This window comes from Dendrobium catenatum, unplaced genomic scaffold (assembly GCF_001605985.2).
Source record: "Dendrobium catenatum unplaced genomic scaffold, ASM160598v2 fragScaff_scaffold_1444, whole genome shotgun sequence".
NCBI classification, from domain to species: domain Eukaryota; kingdom Viridiplantae; phylum Streptophyta; class Magnoliopsida; order Asparagales; family Orchidaceae; genus Dendrobium; species Dendrobium catenatum.
Window position 1 is genome coordinate 132,339 of NW_021319906.1, and position 24,200 is coordinate 156,538.

General features: G+C 36.3%; 1 protein-coding gene across 1 annotated transcript; it reads right to left on the minus strand.

Moving 5' to 3' along the window:
- Positions 1–103: 103 nt before the first annotated feature.
- LOC110111276 (zinc finger CCCH domain-containing protein 5) lies at positions 104–23,987 on the minus strand. The gene is made up of 7 exons (XM_020843065.2): positions 23,676–23,987; positions 23,305–23,471; positions 23,038–23,103; positions 22,774–22,893; positions 22,358–22,648; positions 21,938–22,258; positions 104–973 (listed from the first exon to the last, which is right to left on the minus strand). Exons 1-7 carry the CDS (start codon positions 23,740–23,742, stop codon positions 599–601), a joined length of 1,407 nt encoding a protein of 468 aa, XP_020698724.1. The 5' UTR covers positions 23,743–23,987; the 3' UTR covers positions 104–598.
- Between the last annotated feature and the right edge of the window lie 213 nt (positions 23,988–24,200).

A 24,200-nucleotide genomic window follows, 5' to 3' on the forward strand; every position in this document is an offset into this window, starting at 1 on the left:
AAAACCATTTTAAAAACATTCATATAGCCATTGGCTGAAGTAGGGAATACTTAGACCTAGTCTCATTCCATACACGTTGACATCCTCTTAAACTCCACCAAACTACAATCAACTCCAAAAAGTTTTATATCAGGCCATAGACAACGAGAGTAACATAGAGCTTTATATATGCATACAACATTTAAGTATATTTGCAAAAAACATTCATTTCAATAACATTGCAATATAAATGAAAAACAGCTGTGTTTAGCACAGCTTCCCCGGACAATTTCCAACCAGTTGCACTCCCAATTGCAGTTATTAAAAAAAAAAAAATATGGGAAGACCGTAATCTTTTGCTATACCATGATTTGGATGTTGGGGATAACTTATTCAAGTGGAAGATGCCGAGTCGGTAGAGACAATATGAACAAAAGAAACCATCAAATATTTGATCTGGTAAGGGACAGGATGGTGTGTAGGCTAGTAAGAATCAGGTTGTCTGAATAAGAATACACGCCTTAATCTTAATACATCTCCACTTCCGTCGAGAACAGTGAACATGTTGGAACTTCATCATACATACTTGTCAAGTCCAAAAAATAGTTTGAAATGGTTCTTAGCTTGAACTAGTCATCTTTGAGATGTTACTGGTTGAAGCAGGCATTTGTGAAGAGGATTTGAGGAGGGCATGAGGTAAAAATCGGCCCTTTGCTAATAATGGACCAACAGAACCAGTATGGACGTCATCAGATGGTGTCTGAGTCAGAAAAGGATCCTTACCATGATGGAACTCTGGCCTTAGCTCCGTTGATGAGGAGGATGGAGCTAAAGTAGGAGGGGACATTCCAATAGGATACGGAGCAACAGGCATGTCAACTAAAGAAGATGCCGAAGGACTGTAACTCAATGTACCCATTGGATGATCGAACTTGCATGTTGGTCCAAACTTGCATACTCCATGTTGAGCATAGTAAGAACAAAGCTGAGCTCCCTATAAACAATAATCTGGTTAGTTTATTAATCCATTTTAACATGTTATAAACACTAATTTGAAGTATCATAACAAGATCATCTATTCTCTCTCTTTCTATCTCTCTTTATATATATATATATATATATATCCAGCTTTTACTATTTTTACCATGTAAACCAAAAAAATACAAAAGATAGAGAAAAGAATGAGGTAACTTCTGGAGCAATAGATGCATTATTTATTTCTCATTCTCTTTGGACAGTTTTCCAACGTATTTTCTATGAAGAGTAATTTGTGATAGAAAAGAAGAGTATACATTCAAAATCACAACAAAAGGAATATATCTTAAGAGAATGAAGAACAAGGTAACTTCTTGATAAGTAAATGTATTGTTTATCTACCATCCTCTTTAGATAGTTTTCCAATTTATTATCTATGATGTATTAGATTTGGCTTATGTAAAAAAGGTAGAGGTAGATTTAAAAAGACTTGGTTAAAAAATATTAAAAATGATATTTTTTTATTTGATTCAAATGATAATTTGATTCTTAATAAGACGCAATGAAGAAAAAAGATTAATGTAATCAACCCCACTTTTTGGGATAAAGGCTTAATGATGTTTTATTGTTGTTGAAGAATAATTTGTCGGAGAACCAAAGAGAAAGCAATGAAAGTTACTTGAGAACAAGTAAAATTTTCAATTATAATGATAATAATAAATCATTGAGAAGATTTTAGAGAGTGCAAACGGCAAAATATTAATGGATCTAGGTTGTAGTTTCTGACCTGCAATGTAAGTCACCTTAGGCCATTCAAATCATAGAGATGATGAAAACATTACGGCAGATTATAAACTAGGCTTAGACTGTCCTGCAACACATTCTGATTTCATGTTGGCAATCCACATGTGTATATAAAGCCGGTGGCTCGACAGTAATGTATCAATGCAATCAAATATTAAACAAAAATGAAACCTATGCACATTCAGCAACAGCTCATGAACTGACCAAGTTCCATTATGGAAACCGAGTAATTGAAAGAAATCATTCTACAGGGGCCATCATATACTTCAGAGCAAGTTAATCCACTTAATCCGAGTTTATTGGCAAACCTTTCCCCCCTAGTCAGTTACTTTGTCCATCTTACATGAGCATGAGAAATCGCTTCCTTTCATGATTTATACACGCTACAAACAGATGAACTAAAAATAGTAAACTGGGTAACACAAGAAAATTGAAAATTTTTCACCAAGTTTATTCAATGAAGAACAAAACTTGGATGTATCAACATGAAGTAATTATGTAGGAAAATATGGTACCATTAACGAGTTGAAATGATTTGCAAAAGCACAATTATGAAAAGAAAAGCCAATTTCGTGAAAGGCCATTCAGCTGGAAGATATGCTTATATAATCAAGTTATGGTTACTGGACGTAGAAGGGTTGTCTTTGAGGAATGCTCTGGTAAAAGTTGGAATGTGGATCAAATTTATGACGCTATTTTCGATGAAGGTTTTATTCTCATTTCATGAAAACTCGGTAGCATCCACGATAGTCAGATCCTCCTAAGGACACGTCAAGCCACTTTATTGGTAATATAAAAAGAAATACAAGTTTTTAGCATTATATCAGGCCATAGCCAACCATAACTCTTACTTTCGCTCTGTTTGCCAAACTTTTTTACTGCCTAACTATATTTTTTGAGGTAGCATAATCAATTTTAGGGCCTTTACAAAAACAAGACGACTCCTACATGAAAAAATTCTGCTGTATGAAGGTATGGAGCTTATCAAAAAGCGAATCAAATGTATGTTCTCATGTAATGTAATATGCTTTAGTCAAAAGGCAACATTACAATCGTTTTAGATCCAAATGCCCTTGTCAAATATTAAAAATAACCTAAACACATAGGGATTTTGTAAGACTCTACTTTTTAATAGATGGGCTTCACAAACATTTTTTTTATTATTATTCTGAAAATTTCTTCTCAAAAACAATTTGGATTCATGCCGGGTAGGTCGACCATGGAAGCCATACATTTACTAAGAGGTTTGATGGAGAAATATAGAGAAAATAAAGAGGATTTACATATGATATTTATTGATTTAGAAAAAGCATATGATAAAGTTCCAAGAGAAGTGCAATAGAGAGTTCTTGAAAAGAAAGGAGTTAATAATGCTTATATTCAAATCATTAAAGATATATATGTAGGAGCTATTACTTGTGTTCAAACACAAGGTGGTTTGACCAAGTATTTCCCTATTTCGGTTGGGTTACATCAAGGATCAGCCTTAAGCCCATATCTTTTTGCTTTATTTATGGATGTTCTAACTAGACATTTGCAAGAGGATGTACCTTGATGTATGCTTTTTGATGATGATATTCTTCTTGTTGATAAGACTAGAGAGGGAGTTGAAGGTAACTTGAATTATGGAGGTCAACCTTAGAGTCTAAAGGTTTTTGCTTGAGTAGATCTAAAACGGAATATATATAGAGGGTAATTTTAGTAGAGTAATAGACCTAGTGAGGGGCTTGTAAATTTGGAATATCAACTCATTAATAAGAGTATACATTTTAGATATCTTGGATCTATTGTTCAGGTGATTGTGAAATAGATGAGGATATTATCAGCATAATTCAAGTTGGATGGTTGAAGTGGAGGAATGCAACGGGCTTGTTGTGTGATAGAAAAGTAACACTCAAACTTAAGGGAAAATTCTATAAGATGATGGTGAGGCCTGCAATGCTTTATGGCGCCGAATGTTGGCCATTAAAAGAGAAGCATAATACTAAGTTAAGTGTGGCAGAGATGAGGATGCTCAGGTGGATGAGTGTCTTTACCCTTAGAGATAGGATATGAAATGAGCATATATGTGAAAAGGTTGGAGAAGCCCCAGTAGAAGAAAAGGTTAGAGAGAGTCGCCTTAGATGGTTTGGTCACATAAAACGGCGACCTTCCGATGACCCAGTTAGGAGAGTAGAGGTATTAGATTTAACTTATGTTAAGAAAAAGTAAAGGCAGACCTAAAAAGACTTTGTTAGAAAATATTAGGAATGACATTTCTTTATTAGATTTAAACGAGAATTTGACTTTTAATAGGATACAATGGAGAAAAAGGATTTATGTAACCGAGCACACGTAGTGGGATAAAGGCTTGATGTTGTTGTTGTATTATGAAAATTCTTGCAATTATTGTATAAATCTTTCTATAATTATATATTTAAAAAAATTTATTCTAATTATTAATTTATGGATAGGAAATATATTTTTCAAATTAATATAGTTGATGCTATTGCTAATTAATGACCATGTTTATATTGGACATTCATCCAAAACATATTACTATCATAATAGTTTCTAGTAAATAGGTTCATCCATCATTGTGCTTTAAAAAGCATATTTAACAGCAATTCTATCTAGTAACTATACATATCCATCTCACTTAGTAGAACAACATGGCACTTTAGAAAATAGCACGGCACAAGTTAACATTGTCAAAAGGGCCTTTGTTAAGCACTTCAAGTGCTTAAAAACCAATAAACATACCTTAATCATGAAGCAGTCGTACACCATTCTGCAAAGCTAGTAAACTTAACTACCTTTTAGCCACTGGGTCATCACAATGAATGTATACCAACAGTTGAAAACTAAAGAGGATATGAATCTACTAAGCATCTTTTACAAATAATAATTAGCATTGCACGAATATCAACTTATTTTGACCAAAAAATAAACTATTTATAGACTAGTAGAAGATTCTTTGACGCATACCCTCCAAGGAAGTGCAATATATTTACTGATACAACTGTCTAGCAATATCCGTCATAAATAAAATGACTACGCGTCTATAAGTGCAGGACAAGTTGTTCACATTTCAACCCAACAATAGAGAGAGGGTATGTATGAGAAACATGAAATAGTTGGGTTGGGGTGGTTTACTTAGTGGAGGCGGTGCTTGGGAAACATCTAAACCACAACATGAAGGTATATAAACATTTGCTTTCACTCAAGTCTCTCATTTTTATCTCTAGAAACTCTGTATAAGATATGCAAATAACAATATCTCACAACTGAACCACGTACTTCGGATAGAAAACTACATTTTAGTAAGTTAAATTTCAGCAATAACAATCCCAAGAAACTCAATAGCGAAACTGATAGGAAATACTTGTATGCACAAATAAACCTAACCCAAATCAAGTACCTAAGCAAAGAAAACTGCTGTCCGCAGCAAGAACACAACCCAATCAGTGGAAAAACTGAGAAAAATACAAGAGAAATTCGTAGGAAATCAAAGAAAACACTTATATTTCAATAGTAGACGAAAAGCACTTGCAAGATATAATTTTCCTTCAATTCGAGAGGAAGGAAGTACTCTCCACAATCTCCGGCAATGCCAAGAGCCCAAGAACAACCCTAGATCTCAAACAAAATTTAAATTCAAGATAATCCCTCCAATTTCCTCCTCTAATTAACCATAATGGATTCCTACAAATTACCTAATTAACCCTTGCATTAAAATTTTCCCTCCCACTCATGCATTAAGCCCATCGTGGGCACAAGGGGATTTCCGCCCCCTCTCCCGTCGTCTGGAATAGACGTGGACCGGTCCAAGCTGGGCCGGTCCAGCCGGCCCCTCCAGAGCCGGCGTAACAGAAACATTTAGAAAAAATAAATAACCCTATTTTGTTTGAGATGAGCTGACACACACACATAGGTGAGGCCATATTATTTCAAATGACATCCATGAAGATGCCATTATTAAGTTTTTGCCTATAAGAGTCTTGCCTTAAGGCCAACATACAAGGAGATGAGCGTCTTTCCACGATCCGATAAATGATTGGATAAATGGACGCTGATACTTGAAATGTGTGTGATGTGATAGTTTTTCTGATGATAATTTGATATTGGATGATATAAAAAGAGCAATATGAGTTGGAGAAACTAGTATGCACATTAGAAAAGTAGATCAAATGCAAAAACAATTGCTCTAAAAAAACTGATATGAGCATCTTTCCATCATTATTATCAGACTCGGGCAAACCCTAGGTGGTAGGGATTATAATTCTTCCTTTAGCTCATGCTATAATTACACTGTTTCATGAGCATGTGCAAGCTAAATGGCTAACTACATCCAACCACTTCATTTAAAATTGAATAGAGAATTTAACTAATTGATAGAATAAGTAACTTGTATGAAACTTAATATTTTTAATAACAATAGGCTTCCTCCATGTGGTATGAGCTTTTGAGCCCTAAGGCACTAGATATCAACCGAGGTGCTTATTCAAATGACATTAATAAAATGTTCATTTCACTTATAAGCAAATTTCAATAATTAATATTTTCAAGTATAATGGATGATCATGAGTAGGATAGACTAGGATCCAATTTGAGTAAGCTTATATGCCAGGTTTTTCTCTAGTGATAAAATTGGATATTTTTTTCTACACAAAAACATATTTAAATCATTTAAGACAAGGATCCGATTCATCTAAGTTATGAAGCACATATAACTTTGGCAAAGGATGAACATGAGTAGGAAAGAAATTTTAATTTTCAAAGAATACAATGTTGCAAGTAATTCAAAATCAATTGGATCATGGATCATAAAAGTCATAACTTTTGTGAGAAGAATTATAACTCATAAAAGCATGATTTGATAAATTTTAATCAACTTTAACTGATTTCGCAAAGTGTCCATGATGCTCATGGGTTATTAAATGAACATAATTGACACAATTGAAAATATTTATATAATGGTAATTAACATGTATATAAAAAAGACGATAGTAAGGAGATTGAAAATTTAAAACAACAGAAGGTAATCTATTATTATTTAGATTATCATTCCTGACATTTCAACCAAAACTTCTGATGGAACAATAAATTCAATCAACAAAGTTCAATCATCTAATACGGGATGATTCTTACGTTTAGCAATTTTATTTTGTTAAGCTGAGTAAGGACAAAACTACACAAAAATAATTTCCTTCTCTTTTGAGAAAATAATAGAATTTAAGAGAAAAAATTTAGCATGCATAGATAAAAGTTGTAAGAGACCAAAAAACATTTTTTTATGTGAGAAACCCAAGAAAGAGAGAACCACGAGGCCTTAGCCCAGTTGCAATATTTCATTATTGAGTATAAGATACAATAATACACCCTACCTTACAATTGAAGAAATTGGAGTAATAACAATACATTTTTTTTTTATTTTCTCCCCCCCAACTCCCACGCGCCCCGCCCCCTCTGTAGAGAATGACGTCTTATTTATAGCATATTTATAAATTTGGTCGGAATCTAAAGCACTGCATCGTAAAGCTCATATTCATCCCATTGATTGTAGATTGTTGATCAAAAAATTGAATGCCTTAACAATGACAGAATCGAGTGATGTTGAGTTTGTTAGATTCATCCCGTTGAGCCACACGATCTAACTAAAAGCATGCTATAATTGGAAGTCATTTGGTCCATAATTTTTTGTTCAAAAGTTTCCAAACATAATTCAAGTACTTGTATGTCCAATATAAACATGCAAAGGAATGTGCCATTATGCAATTGTCCAGATTTAGAATTTTCCATGTTCAAAAAGGGAATAAATACTCTAAAGTTGTGCGTACTGAAAATTATTTATATGATTGTATCAATTGTGGTATTCCAACACTAGTATTAGTGATCATGACCTAGTAGGCTTCGCAAAAATAAAAAAGAAGCTCAAGAGGCTCATAATTTAACGCTTAACAGATAACAAATCAGCTTTCTATCGAACACTCCAGACATCCTGGTTTGAACAAACCACTTTTCTCATCAAAAACAGTTTTAAGCTAGGAATAGTATTTAAAAAATTATATGAACAGTAATGTCCATCCACTTTCTCAAAAGTCTAAAAGCAACTTTGTATTAAATATTCAAACATAGACAAACATGCGGGATCAATTAATTAGCCAGTAAACCTAGAGATTATAAACACAAACCCACCAATTAACACTAATTAAATTTGTATCCATAACTACTAACATGCTAGTTAGGCAAAAAAACAAATTCAAGATGGTGAGACTTGCTGATGTGAAACCATGCAAAGGAACAAGAACTGCTTGGGGATTTTAATATAAGATTATTAAAACTTTGCTAGTTATAGATTTAGTGCTTACCCGAATTAGGTTCTTGGAATCATCAATTATAGACTATGTAAAGCATGTAGTTACAACTAGAATGACAGGATACTCTCAAATGAACAACATAAAATAAATAAGACAATGTTATGGTTAAGAAGCAATAATCCATGGTTAACAAATAGAACTCTTCACCTTGGGTCCCTCACTCACGCTCTTGTTGGTGGCGCTTTAATGGAGGAAGATTGAGAGCAAACCGAGCGATGCCACTAGGAGACAAATGGTGCCCAAAGTGTAGTTCGTTGGAGAAGTAGCCGGAGGCGGGTGATCCACGGGATGACTAGTGAGCATCCAACGTCCGGGAAGAATAAGCTCCTCGATGGAAGGTACTGGCATAAACAAGATGTGATTTAAGTAATCCTCCACGGAAGAATCCACGTCAAGGTTCACGTCGAGGAAAGGAAATTCAAGGATGTTGCCTTGATCATCAAATAAAAAACCCATGGTCGACTTCTGGATCGGCCATGCATGATGGCGGTGGCGATTGGGAGAATCTCTCTTGAGTTTGGTGAGGAAGTGAAGGGATGATGGGGGAAATTTGGGAGGGGAGGGGAGGGGCGGCTAAGGTTGATACACGTGTCGAAATCAAATGACCACTCATAAGGGTAAAACAGTAAAAACTGAAATAAAATAAACTACTACATAAATGATTCAAAAAACAATAAGATCTGAATCGTAGCCATCGATCTCCGATGTCTCTGATGATACACGTGTCGAAATCTCTGACGATGTCCTCATCACTTGCAGTCTCCAGAGAAAAGGAATACATCTTCATGTGACCAAGTTATTACAAATAATGATATTTCTCCTCCCGATAACATCTCATCGCTCTGTGTGGGACTTATTAGAATGCAGGAATGTGAAGAATTTTCAAGCATTTTATGAAAATTGTGTTTGGATCAATAAGAATAACAAATCTACTACAATATTCAATCGATAATTATATGATATATGCATTAATGGGCACACACAAATTTACTAATATTAAGTGTATGAGGAGATTAATTTGTGATTGAAATGCATTCCTTGGCCAAATGCAACTATTTCAGGTCAAATACTGATATTCATAGCAAAATAGAATCTAATAACTTATTGAGGCCGTTCAGGATTCCAAGGTTGGTCCTCGAGCATTATAGATGTAGTGTAGCTTAAAAAGGATCCTAATTAAATGTAGAATGTGTAACGCATGGGGAAGATTAACGAGTTACTATACAATAGAAATTGAGAAATAGAGTCTCTTCGATGCCTTCTATATTGTAAGTTTTACTCTTAATTCTTCAGTATCTTCACACTCTTATATTAAGTTCTCTTTAATAATTTTAAGCAAATGATAGGAAGAAATAATTGATAATGTGTCAGTTTGATATATAATATAGAATGACCAAAGGGCAGTACAAAGATCTAGGATTAGTTGATTGTGAGATGGTAATTATTTAAATATCTATTAGTGTTATGAGTATTGTCATATTCTAAATTATCACGTGCATTAACTATTTATAATAAGAATATAAACTATTTGTTATTATTATATTTTCTCATTATTGAGGATTGTTTTTTTAATATTTATCATCTCTTGCCAATATATTGGTTAATCTACGAAGAAAATTGAGTAAAAATGTAGTTCTTTAATATTCTCTCTTATAATAAGGTATCAAATTCATGGCCCAGAATTATCGACATCTTCTCTAAACATCGTCCTACTAAAGCCTCCACTCCCATGCCTGTTTTATCTACTTCTCTAGCTATGAAATCCTCATCTCTATCCTGAATGCGAACACTATCTGATAACTCCATTTTCTTGCACAACACTATCATGGTCAACCTTTTTTGATCATCATTACCACACCGACCAAGGCTTGAAACTATTCAGTAAAAGCTATTAACCAATACTCTTTGTAAACTCTCTCTGTAAATATCTTTATTTATATAACTTATTCATGCTTTCCCTGACAATGATCTCATTGAAGAATATTAAAACATAATTCACCATACTCTCTATTTCATGGTTCAGTTGTGAACCTTTTATGATACTCATAACCTATGGACAACAAAACTTAGAGTTCGCAATGAATGTGGTTTCTCCATTCAGAGAAATGAACAACAGTGACAGTTCCAAAAGGTGGCTTAAGAACTCATTGACAACCCTCCTGCAAAGAAAAGCAAGGTCGACCTTAGGGCAGCATCCGGGACAGTTGTTGTATTGGTTGTGTAGACCCACTGTTGAGCCACCACGACTAATGGCACCACAAACCTGACACATGACGATGAGCCTTTGGATTTGCGACTCAAGAGGTGAGTCCCTTCGTGGTGCCTAGCAGTGGAAAGTGCGGGGGAGGTCCCCTCTACTTAGATATGGGAGAGCTCTCAAGTTCCTCAACCTAATATTTAAGAATTGCATTACTAAGAAAGCAGATACCACTGTGATAAAGCCCATAATTAGTATTTCCTAGAGCATGTTACTGAGGCACCCGTCGACCAAGCAAGAGATGAAGGTTTTGAAATAGTAGGCAGCCTTCCAGTACTCAAGAGGAACTGTCCAGCATAATCCACTCTTGGTTGTTCCACTAAGTATGTTGAGTATGTCTTCTAAAAAGCTTTTGTTGTTGATTAAAGGGAAGCAACCATTAGAGGTACTTCAAGAGGTTGATAATTTGAGAGAAACTGAACTCACTAGTGTTGGCAAGCAGGTGGCAAATGCTATAGTGCGTAAGGCCATGACTACGACGAAGCAAATAGCACACACAAAAAAGTCAATACCCTAGCTATCACGTGGTCACTAAAAGGATGTCATCCCGACCCAAGGGACCATCTCACTATAGAATGTTGCTGCTCAACTAGCTATTGTGGAGCAAATTCTAAACATTCAGGGGTGCAGGCAAACGAAATAGTTTGTGAGTGACAGCAACCTAGTAAGACATCGTTGAGTTAAAAAGGGAGTTAGTCATAATGAAGTTGCAACTTATCAGAATAAAGAGCTTGGTGGCTCCTTGAGGGCATTAGGTTAGAGCAGCTCATCGTCAGGAGTGGTCTAACTTCATGACAAGGTAGAAAATTTTTATTAGATTATTTAGAGGGTGCAGAGGGACCTGCGATGGCAAACGACCCCATGTGATGATATTTACATGACAACAAATAGCTTTGCGCCATTTATTATATTTTTCTTTTTATTGTGTTTATATAGTTTGCTGATGCAAGCTCTGCAATATGTAAAGAATGATATCAATAAAATTTGGGTTTGGTCCATGTGTGTTAGTTCTTTATTTTATTTTCATTTCTTTGTAATGTAGCGAGTATTACGTAAGAGGCAAGTGAGAGTGTGTTATGAGTACTTGAGTTCGATCTTCATAGTGAGTAAGAACATGTATGCCCTTCTAGCAACGTGTGGAATACTTAAGAGAATTTTTGGATTTTAAGATGGGGATATTATTAGTAGAATTCAAATTGGATGGTTGAAGTGGAGGAATGCATTGGGCTTGTCATGTGATAGAAAAGTACATCTCAAACTTAAGGGAAAATTCTATAAGATAGTGGTGAGACCTGCAATGCTTTATGATGCATAATGTTGGCCATTAAAAGACAAGCATCAAATTAAGTTAAGTGCAGCAAAGATGAGAATGCTCAGGTGGATGAGTTGTTTTACTCTTAAAGACAGGATACGAAATGAGCATATACGTGAAAAAGGTTGGAGTAGCTCTAGTGGAAGATAAGATTAGAGAGTGTCGCCCAAGATGGTTTGGTCACATAAAACGGTTAGGAAAGTAGAAGTACTATATTTTACTTGTATTTAGAAAGATAGAGGTTGACCTAAAAATACTTGGTTAGAAAATGCTAGAGTATGATGCATTTGATGATTTAAACAAAAAGCATTCAGAATTAATTGATGAGTATGATGCATTAAAAGTTTCACACACCTCACTCAAATCTGATTTGAAGAAATTTAAAGAGATAGAGCGCAACTTGATGATTGATAATAATGCTTTAGAAAATACTAACTTGAGGCTTAAAAATGAATTGGACTCAATTAAGAGAAATTGGATGACACCTACTTTTGATCTAAAGCCAAGACCTAGGAAGAGGCATTACAATCCAAACCATTTAAGAAATCCTTTTCCTGGTGTTAGATGATTTTCATGTGGCATGCTAAGACACATCTCACACACTTGCACTGTTCACCGTAGTACACACTGGGTGTGGAGACCAAAATTGCTGAAAGTTCGTTAGGGATGTTAGGCCCTATGAACTGGTCCCGAGGCTAACTAAGAGGGGGTGAATTGGTATTTTAAAAAATTCTTTAAAACCAACAACAAATATCACAAACCAAAGTCACCATAGAAAAACAAGTGCGAAAAATTAAAGTGCGGAAGCAGTAAAAAGAACACAAGGGTTTATAGTGGTTCGGTCAACTTAACCTATGTCCACTCCATGGAGACGCCCTCCGAGTATTGCACTACCAAAGTGACTCTCCTTTAGCCCCCACAGCTAGGCGGAGAAGCCCTTACAAAACACCTCCTTTTTGCCACCCTGGCAAAGCAAAGAACCCCACTCTTTTTGCTTCCTCCTGAAGCAGGCAGAGAACCTCGATCGATCGCTGAAGCTTACCTCTCCCAACCCTTCCAAGGACAAGAGACTCTAGGGAAGAAGAAGTGGAACAATGCTTGGAGCAACCCTTGTGAACTCCCTCACAAGATCCTCTCTCTCTCACCATCTCTCTCTCCTTTAAGTTTTCTCAAGTCAAGACAGCAGCCAAGGATGTTCAAAAACGTTGAACAATAGCTCTTAAATATAAGAGCTTCAAAGGAGCTCAATAAATGCAAGTTGCCGACTTTATCGTCCAAGACTATAATAATATCATCCAGTACGATCAGTTCAAATCATAGATGATCGGCCAGAACATCGCTCTGAAAATGAACTGGACGATTGAAAATTGGCTTGATCGTCCAGAATAATATCACAATCGTCCCGGACGATCAGTTCAAATCAAAGGAAAATCGTCCAGAGCATCGCCCTGAATTCGATCTGTTCGACCTGATCGGCCAAAACATCGCCCTGAATTTGTGCTGGCAGATATTTATCGTCCAGGAGCAACTAAGGGTTTTTTAATATATCATCACGGCCGATCCCACGATCGTCCAGGACGATGTGATCGTATCAAGTCATCCTTAATTGCTTCCTTGATTGTCAGATCAACTTAGGCATAATTGTGTAATATCATCTAGGCCGATCTCAAGATCGTCCTGGACGATTTTCAAAAATACATAATACTTAAATTGATCATGGCGACTATTTCTTTCTGTTTTGAGCCTATCGTCCGGGACGATCGGCTAATGACGGATGCCTTAATTAAGAAATTCTGATTAGAGTTTCTGTTTTGAACTCGATCGTCCAGGACGATATAAATATAGTCCGGGACGATGGGAGTAAAAACAGAAATTCTAAATCTCTCAAGTATGTATGTGTAGGGTTACTTAACATCAGTCACTTCAAATATTTACAATTGACTCAAGAAAGAGAAAAAAGAAAATTACAGACTGACTCAACCCTAATGTACCCAGTCTTGAGCTGGTTCCGATTTCCGTCCGATCTTTGAATCCTGAAAATATCAGTAGTAAAAGGCAGTCAAAGTGTTTGCTAACATCAAAATCATAATCCATGAAACCAAATTTACAACAATCTCCCCCTTTTTGATGATGAAAAACACTTTGATGATTATAGCAGTGTTATTCAAGAATTCAGAGTAAAAATAAGTGCAAATACAAACTAAAGCAACAAGCATAATCAATCAAGTATAAACAAATGCAAGTACAAAATAGCAAGTACAAAGACATCTCAAAAAGGAGGGAACTAAAAACAACTAAAGCAGAAAAAGTACAAAAAGAAGGAAAAACAAACATAAGCAACTACAGAAAACAGAATCTAAGATTAGAAAAACGAGGGTCCCTGATCATCAGACAGTGGTGGTGGTGGTGGCTGCTGAAAGAAACTGGTCATGGCAGCAAACTGTGAGCCAAACCAGGCCATGTCCTGGTCGTGCTGCTGCTGGTGTGCAGCAAGGGTATCGAAACGGGCTATAACCTCATCGTGCTGTTGCTGATGGTGAGCTACAAAAGTGTCGAATCGGGTCTCCAACTGATCAAATCTCTCTACTAACTGATCAAACTGTGAGTGCTGGCAGAGAGGAGCAGGTTCAGGAACGGGAGCGGAAGCCTCCTCCTCCTCAGCCCGCTGAGATTCCCCATCTCCTGAGTGAAGACGAGTACTGTGAAGGATATTAAAAGAGCTGTTCGAGTAGAAAAGAGTTGGGAGGTTGGGAGGAGCAGGATATTGAAGTTGATATTTGGTTTTAAGAATATACGCTATAAGATGTCCTAAAGCAAGGTTGGGCCTCCTCTTATAACCTGGATCGCGGATTATTGTCAAATAATCAATGTAATGAAAAATCAGGTCAGTAGCATTAAATTCCTTATGTGCCTTAATATAAAAAGTAGTCAAAGAAAGCAAAGGAGTAATGTGGACTCGGTTCCCGGCTTTTGGAATAATAGAAGTGCGAAGGACATGCTGGATTGTCCTAGCATCTTTGACTAAAGAGCTAGTATCTCCAACATGAAAGGGTGTGTTGGTCTGGCGAAGGAAATGATTTGCAGTAGACTAGTTAAAATCAGGATCTGAGATAATGGTATGCAGCTTATCCCCAGTGGTGGATAGATGCAACAGTTCAGCATAGTCCTGATATGTGATCTCGACCGGACGTCGATTCACATAGGAGGTCAGGGCTGTGTATGCAAAGTTTATGCAAAGATTTGCGAAGAATTCACGAAGAATATCAGAATAAAACGGGACAGCAAGAGTAAGAATGAAGCACAGAGAGGTGTGAGTAAACAGGTCTAATACAGGATATGAGAGGTTGACAGGGTTGATGATTCTGGAGAGAGTAATCCCACACTCCTTATACCAATGGTAAGTAACTTCATCTTCTGTCTCCCTAAAACGAGGATTAATCGTAGCCTTGAAGAGCTCCCGGATGCTTGTCGAACTCGCTTTCCACCAGCCATAGCAAGAAAACAGAAATCAAAAAGAGAAGGAGAAGCTTGAGGTGAAAAACAATGGCTGGAAGGCTAGAATTTAAAAGGAATGGCCACATCGTCCAGGACGATCGTAGAATCGTCCAGGACGATCAGGTTCAGTTATTGCGTACAGGCCGAATGGTCAAAAAGTCAGTCCGATCGTCCGAGCCAATCAGATATCGGCCAGGACAATTAGACATAGGTGATCGTCCTGAGGAGTCAAGCCAGACGACCGTTGAAAAAGCAGATCGTCCAGGCCGATTATGTGTATCGTCCAGAACGATGCACAATAATTGATCGTACCGGCCGAATTTAAAGCGTTTTAGATCTGTGCCACGTGTATCGTCCAGGACGAACAGTGAATCGACCGGGACGATTGTCCAATAATGGATCGTCCAGGGCCGATTTTAAGGATTTTAAATGTACTGACACGTGGATCGTCCAGGACGATCCAGTGTATCGGCCAGGACGATGACCATAAATGCATCGACCAGGACTAAAATTGTATCGGCCAAGACGATGAAGATGATTGTAACAGAGTTCGATCAGATCGTCCAGGACGATAAGGTATCGTCTGGGACGATGATTTACAGCAAGCTCAGAAAAGTTCAGCAGATGGAATTTTGAAGAGAAATTATCATATCGTCAAGGACGATAGAGATATCGGCCAGGACGATGTGACAAGAAATTAGAAACCAAGGAAAGATGGAGATGATCAGAGAAAGCCCCAAAAATAAATAAAATAAAAAGTTAAAATTAATAACAAAAAAACTAAAATAAGCAAAAATAATAATTTTTTGTTTTTAATTTCTATATATATATATATATTTTTTTTTTTTCAATCGTGATATCGTCCGGGACGATCAAGCCAATTTTCAATTGACCAGTTCATTTTCAGAGCGGTGTTCTGGCCGATCATCTGTGATTTGAACTGATTGTACAGGACGATATTATTATCGTTCTGGACGATAAAGTCGGCAACTTGCATTCATTGATCTCCTTTGAAGCTCTTGGGGAGTGGACGTAGGTCAAGTTGACCGAACCACTATAAACCCTTGTGTTTTTTTTACTGCTTCCGCACTTTAATTTTCCGCACTTGTTTTTTCTGTGGTGACTTTGGTTTGTGATATTTGTTCTTGGTTTTAAAAAAAAATTAAAAAACAATTCACCCCGCCCCCCCTCTTGGTTAGCCTCGGGACCAGTTCATAGGGCCTAACATCTCTAACGAACTTTCATTAGAGAGGGAGAAGATCCTTGGAAAAGGTTTCAAGAGAGTGTGGAAGGAGTTTCACACGATTGCTCCGACAAACTTGCACCTTAGTACCATCGGATTCAAGGTTCGTCTTGAGGGAAGTTTTCGAAAAAAAGATCTCTTTGGTGACAAAGGACCCGGGTACTCCTCCGCACGATGAAAGGTAAGTAATTTTGTATGGGCTTCTCTGCCTAGCTGTGGGGGCTAAAAGAGAGTCACTAAAGGATTAGTGCAATACTCGGAGGATGCCTCCGATGAGTGGAAGTAGGTCAGGTTGGACCGAACTACTATAATCTGGTGTGTTTTTTATGATTATTTTTCACACTTTATTTTTATTACGATTAACTGTTTGGATGAAATCTCTGATTAATCTTTTATTATTGATTTAATTTATTTCAGCTACAAGATATAACAAGATTTTTCTTTTTTAGTTAAAGAAGATTTTAAATATCAAATTCACCCCATCTTGGTTAGCCTCGGGACTAGTTCATAAAAGTTTAACAACCCTAAAGAACGTTCAGCAACAAAAATATAAGACCTAGGTGAAAGCCCTTCATAAATCATGAAATCATAAATTAGGTGTTTAGTGGATGACCGAACCCCTTTCATAAAGGCAATAGAATAGTGAAGATTAATATTATCAATGAATTCATTCTCACAATATAGTAGTTCAATGGCCTTTGAGTCAGGTGTGTGCTGGAGTAATTTTGATTTCTCCTCTCTTAAATTTTTTTATCCCATCCAAGCATAAATGCAAACCACATTCTCCATAGGTTGGATGTATTAATAATAGAGTTTGAAAGTGTGATGAGGCTTCAAAATTTTGCAATTGAATGTTTATTGTCCATGAGTTTGATAAAAAATGATGGTGGATGATGAAATACATTTCATACTTTAGTTCTTGTTATTAAACTTCCCTTAAATTTCAAAATTGGAATAAGAAAGTTAACATTTAAAGAAAGTTACATCCATTGAATAACAAATTTTTCTATTGATTAGAGAATAATATTTGTACCATTTCTAAATTTGTAGAGTAGCCAAATAAGAATACCTTCAATAGATTAAGTCTAATTCACTCTAATGCTTGAGCATAAATGCGAAGGACACTGAAAACATAAACATTTTTTAACAAACATAAGAAATTATGTCTTGAGAAATCAATAGAGAAATATTTTAAAAAGGGATTGAAAATTAAATGCACTTGAGGGGGCATTCAACTAATGAAATATGTAGCTTAAGCTATTAGGACAATTTCTCCCCAAAGACATTTCAAAGCATTTGCACAAAACATGGCAGACCTAGCCACCTCTAAGATTCGTCTATCTTTCCTTCCAAAAATTCCAATTTATTGAATGGTGTATGTAGGAAATAATTTCCTAAAGTTAATTTTAAGATCTCTTGGCATTTTCATTTATTAGGACTTGAATTTTGAACCAAAATTGAGTGTGATTCATTGTTAAAAATGCTTAATAATGTAACCCATTTTAGATTTTTATTTAATTAAGAAAACACAAAGTGAGACAGATATGATCATTGATGAAGGAAATAAACCTAATTTAAAAGATAGTTTTAACTCAATAGGGTCCCGAAATATCACTAAAACAATTAGTTACAAGAGTTTGCGAGTTTTTTTTTAATACAAACTATGAGAATGTTTAGCCATATGATAATTTTCATACTTGAGACTTTTGAATTTTTGTTAGTAAATGAGAAGAAAATAATTTTTCAAGGAAAATAAATTTGGGTGTTCTAGGCAATAGTGTGAAAGCCAAAAATCACTATAATTATTTAAAGTGTGTTAAGAATTTAAAGTAAGGGTTTTAGTAAAATACACAATCAATTGTTTGATCCCATACATTACTTAAGAGAACATGCTTAAAGTCCCAAACACACCACTACCATATCCTCCCCAAGTTCATGTTATAAAAGTGATAAATATTAGATGAGAAATTCTCAGCACAATTTTTATCTCAAGTAAATTTGTCGATTGATAATAAGTTGCAATCTATGCAAGAAGTCTAAGCATAGAATCAAGTGCCAAATATTTTGAGAGGATAATTAAACATATTGTGACCATTGTTGATAGTAACCATCTTGCAAATAAAACATGATAATTTTCATAATGTGTTATAATCGAGGAAGATATTTTTGTCTCCTATCATATGATTTGACATCCTGAGTTTACTATCCAAGTGGTTGTTTTAGATTTTTTTTTGTAATGAGGGCAGATGAAAATTTACCTTTTTGCACCACCAAGCTTATTCTAGTGCTGTTTTGAAATAAGTTTATATTAAGAGAATAGTAGTTGTCTTTGGATTGTTGTCCAAATAGCTAAAAGATGAAAAAGGCTACTATTAATGCCTTTGTTGATGATTCTCTTCATTTCATGAAAATTTCATGTCTTAAATACAAATTTTCCGTTTAAAGGTTGATTCAGAGCATTGGAGCTGCCAGCTTTTTGACAACTAGCTTCTTTGTGACAGTTGCTATCGTCTTCTTTCCAGGAGAATCATTCGCATATGTTTTCACTACTATTTTTGGACAAACCCTAGTTTTCAATGTTGGTGAATGACCTGTAGACTTGCAGGAGAGGCTCCATACTGAAGACTCCATTAACCTCAGGAGAAGAACCTTAATCTCTTTGATACTATCTTGAATATGAGAACAAGTAAAGAAGAGAGTAGAAAATGATTGAATGTACTTAAATTTTATTCTTTTATTCTATTTTAAATAAGATGAAAACATGTAATTAAATAGGTAGAGAAACAACTATCAAGGAAAAAAAATTGATCTAAAAATCTTAATTTTAATTAGAATATAGAACAAACCACACAACTAAAATAAAAAATAGCTGTTCACGAGCTGTTGGATTGCTATCAATAGAAAAATGCTACCCTGTGGACTGCTAGATTGTTGAAGATAGGAAGCTGTTGTCAACAGATTGCTTGGTTAATATAGATGAAAAGGTGTAGACCACATATTCAAAATATTTTAAAGTTAGGGCTAGTTAATGATGATGATTTTCACTTCCAGGCTTTCATTTTCTTTAAAGGAGACACTACATGAAAACAATTCATAGTCCTTTCTAAGACCTTCATTGTACGAAGTTCAATCCTCCACAATTTTCCTCCTTCCTAATCAGTCAAGTCTTTGGTACAACCCATCAAGATTCTTTATGCAGTGACTAGCTATAAAATTTTGTATGTGAAATGATGCATCCATCCATCCATCCATCCATGCATACATACAAACATGTTATAATTCACACACAAGACACAAATATGCCTTCTTAATGAACTCCCACAACAACAGTTTTATTGCAATAATTCAACACGGTTTTACTTTTCAATTAAAATCTATGTAAATTAAATCCATTAAGTATGCCAAGCGTTAGATGTTAACTCGATTTATAGCATCATTTCCCAATATATTTCTGGCGACAATTTTAGTTAACAATCTAAGTACAGCTTTTCAGGTTCTGCAACTCCAAAACAATAGGTTCAAGAGTTCAACAAACTCATTTTAGTCAAACGATCATAAAACCTCAATCATGAGCAGCTCTTGGATACGCTAGTGGTGTCTAAATACAACTAAGAAGGGTTTTTTTTTTATGCATTTCATCTAACTAAGAAGGTTTTAAACTAGAAAGACCAGTCTATATGCTCAAAAGTGGAGCGTCATGAATGTTACAATAAAACCCAAAGTTACGATTTTAAATAATAGCCTTACAAGTGGTACAAGCACATACATAGAGGGAATGAGATTGTGTTTATGATAATAAAATGATAACCTATTGGTATCGGAACAAAGTCTTTTAGTGTTAAATAAAAGAAAGCGGACAACAGCATACATGGATAATATGGAAACAATAACTTTAGACATACCATGTATGTCACAAAATGTGTTCAAAGAAAAAAAAAAGATTTAAAAATAACATAAAATAAAAGATTAAAAGTTACACAAAAGAATTCAAACCCAATATGTAAAAACATTAATGATTTATTTGGGGCAAACTTTTTACTATTTTGTTTAATGAAACGGCACCACGTGATTGTTTAGGGTGCTATTTTTACTTGAATTTTTAAAAATATTGTTTCTCAAAATGGAGTTTCGGAACCTTGAACTCCCTCTCGCATCCACTGCATTAAGCAATTATGATTTTTTTTTCTACAAAAATGCCCACTTTAATTCCATACCGCTCATCCAAGCACCATTCCCACTTTTTCGTAGAACTTCACTGACCACTCCTCTCTCTCTCTCTCTCTCTCTCTCTCTCTCTCTCTCTCTCTCTCTCTCTCTCTCTCTCTCTCCCTTCAAGAGAATATTGGTAATAGAATGAAATAATTGGAGGAGGGCGCAAGTGTAGTGGGGGCCGAGAAGTTAACCAAGACGCATTCTTCTTATTTGAAAAAATTTATATACTTCTCCTTCCACTGAGGAAATCAGGCAAGAGGTAAAACATGCATATTGGAGGTGTAGGAGGATTAGACAAGGTGATTTACAGGGTCAAATTGTTGAATAAGTGTATACAGTCTATACAAACAGTTGTTAGTGCAAAGATGAAGAGACAAAGAGAGGCTTAGGGAGAGAAAGAAATTTAATTGCCTAAAGAGAGAGAAAATGGGGAAATGAATTTGGAATAGATGAAAATTTACTGAAATTAGAGTAGTAAGAAGATTAATTGTAAATATAGAAAGTGTGGGAAGATGGATTTAGGAAAAATGAAAATCTAATTTGAAATGAAGCTACATGGAGAATGAAACATGGGCATAACAATCAATAGTTAAATTTTGATAATGATTGCAAAATTGTTGTATATGTAAATTTTACGATTTTTTTCTCATTTTAATAATCATTACCAACTTCTTCAACTGATCAAATAAAAGAATTTTGTTCATTTTAAAGAAAATGCATTCTATTTAACTATCAATAATTAATTTTTATGCAGTTAATAAATGAGAGGGCATCAAGGTAATTTTACTTTATAAATCTACAACCCAACAACTTGACAGTTGAATTTTTCAAACAAGAAATGCTTCTTTAGCAATAGCAATTTCATATGGCAACTTTTCCCCACAACAATTCTACACCTGATTTTACTGATCTGCAATCATCTCAAACATACTCTAAATCTTATTAATAAGCACGATCCTACTTTTTAATGCCCACAATCCAAAATATTTTTCAAGCCTAGAAAGATACTGATGAATTTCATGAGTTCGCAAACATACCTTTGCACAAAAGGGGTTAAGGGAAATGGCTAGAAATTCAAAATCATGCTATGGATAAATAATATTGAGAAATGTTGATAGAAATAAATCAAAAGAAAATATGTACCATGAATTACATATCGCAAAAAAATAAAACTCAACTCACATAAATGAGAAAACTCAATGCATTTCGAATGACTAAAATGGAAAAAAAAGTAGGAAATCAATTGGAATTTACAGAATCATGAAGAAAGGAAAAGGGAAAGAGTTTTAGAAGAATTTTACCGGACGGAGAGGGAGACCTATAGGATTGAGAATGCAATTTGTTTTTGGTGTATTCCAATCTGGTGGATGATTATATTTACAGGAAGAGCCAAATTTACAATCTCCAGTTCTCATGTAAAACTGGCACTCAGGTTGCCCAGGCCTCTCTGGGAAAAGATGATCTTTTTTACTACTGCTTGAAGGTCCAATCGTGGAAGACATTGGAGAATAAGGACCAGGATAAGCCAGTGCTGAGGGAGACAGCTGACTTGCTGGCCCAAAAGAGGGTCCTGCTTGACCAGACTGTTGTGCACTAGGAGAAACTGCCTGGGCTAAAGGTGGCTGTTTCACATTAAACAACACAAAAGGATGAAAACGTTGGTGCTTCAGTTCCTCATATTGATAATAAAAATAAAAGCCAATAACTGAATTTGAACCAACCAGGTAAGGACTCCAACCAGGAACTGGAACGACACCTGGAGAGAGCACCATGGGTCCATAAGAACTTTGCATGTATGCCCCCGTCAAAGCTGAAGATGGCCTTCCAATCTGCCAACCACCAACCTGAGGATATTGTTGAGCTGAAGGGACTGAAGGAGGCTGCACCGTAGGATAAAATATCGGTGCAGAGGAGGGCAAAGTGGAAGCACTAGGTTGTGGGTGATGAAATTTACAAGTTGAGCCAAATTTGCACAATCCTGTCTTCATGTAGTATGAACATTCTTTCTCGCCCTACATTTCATAACGTGAGGTAAATTACTAAATATCAGAGAAACATCAAAATGAAATGCTATCAACCTAATCATGGAACTTAATCATCGCAAAAGAATTTGTAAAAAGAAATACTAAGACCCTACAGGACGGAGCGGATATCCATAGTAATTTAAGGAGACCGGCTGCACAGGTCCTCCTCCTTGCCTCGGGTGGTGGTATTTGCACGAGGAACCAAATTTACAAGTCCCAGTTTTTATGTAGTACTGCAGAAGACAATATTACATCAAAATGGCATGTACAACCATGTAAATGTCCACTCCTTCCCATGTTTATGATCAAGCACGGTAAATACATGGATCACACTTTATGGGTAGATGCAACCACGTGCCAAAGCAGAACCACCATACCTGGCAAGCAGGCTGCCCTACACGCTCTGGATATTCTCTAGCTCCCGGCCAAAACATTTCACCTCCCTACCAAAATGAAGCACATTGGTAGAATTCAGAATAACTAAAACAAGTTCAACTCAAAAATACGAGCAATCCAGATCAGAGCATATTAACACAAAAAATAGATTAAATTGGACAAAAGAAACAAGAAGGTTATCAGATGGGATTCAAACCAATCCAAAATGCTGGAAAAGGGTAGCCCTAAACAAAGTCCAGGATCCTCACCACAACGCCTCGATCACGGGGGTGATTGTATCGACACCTTTCGGCGTAACCGCAGATTCCAGTTCGCATAAAGTAGTCACAATCTGGCTCGCCAAGTCTCTCTGGGTAAGAAAAATCTGCGCCGCCGCTGCCACTGCGGCCACCAAGCCCCAGCCGCCACATGGACTCTACCACAATGCAAAATCCAAGAAATAATAATAATCTGACATATCTCAAACTCAGTTCCGATCAAATTCCAAGCTCCAAACCCTATAAGCCCCTCTACCCCTAAAATCCCAGCCCCCCCTCCTCCCCCAAAAAAAAGATAGAAAATACGGGAAAGGAGGGAGAAATTAGGAGAGCTAGAAGCCCAGGATGGGGAAGGGACTTACCTTCGAGTCCAGTGTCAGGATCCGGGCGGCGTCCATCCCCAGTGGGGCTCCGACCGTAGGGGTCCATCACTTAAGAAGACCGCCGTAGAGAGCGACGGCCAACGTAGAAGATGGCTGGAGGTCCGAGAAGGCCCGATCGTGAGCCTATGCAGCAATGGAGCGATGAGAATCTCACAAGCAAGTAGAGAGTTCGTTCTCCGCTACGCTCTATTTTCCTTCCACACTTTCTCTCTGCACTGCTTTGCTTCCCTTTCCTACGTTTTCAAAGATCGGGATTTCCTTTTTACACTCGCTTCCGTCCGTTGGTTTATATACTCCCCAAGGAGCAGGAAAATGCAAATGGGCGTCATCGAATAATGCTTATTCGGAATTTTTAGGAGCGGGTTAGCGAGGAGAGAGCAATTACCCCGGATATTTATAGGAATAACGGGATTGCCACTACGTGGAATTCGCACGTGGCCGAGGTCACGTGAGGGACTAGGTGTTTCGTGCGACCCATGGCAATCATTCATTTGATAGGAGGAA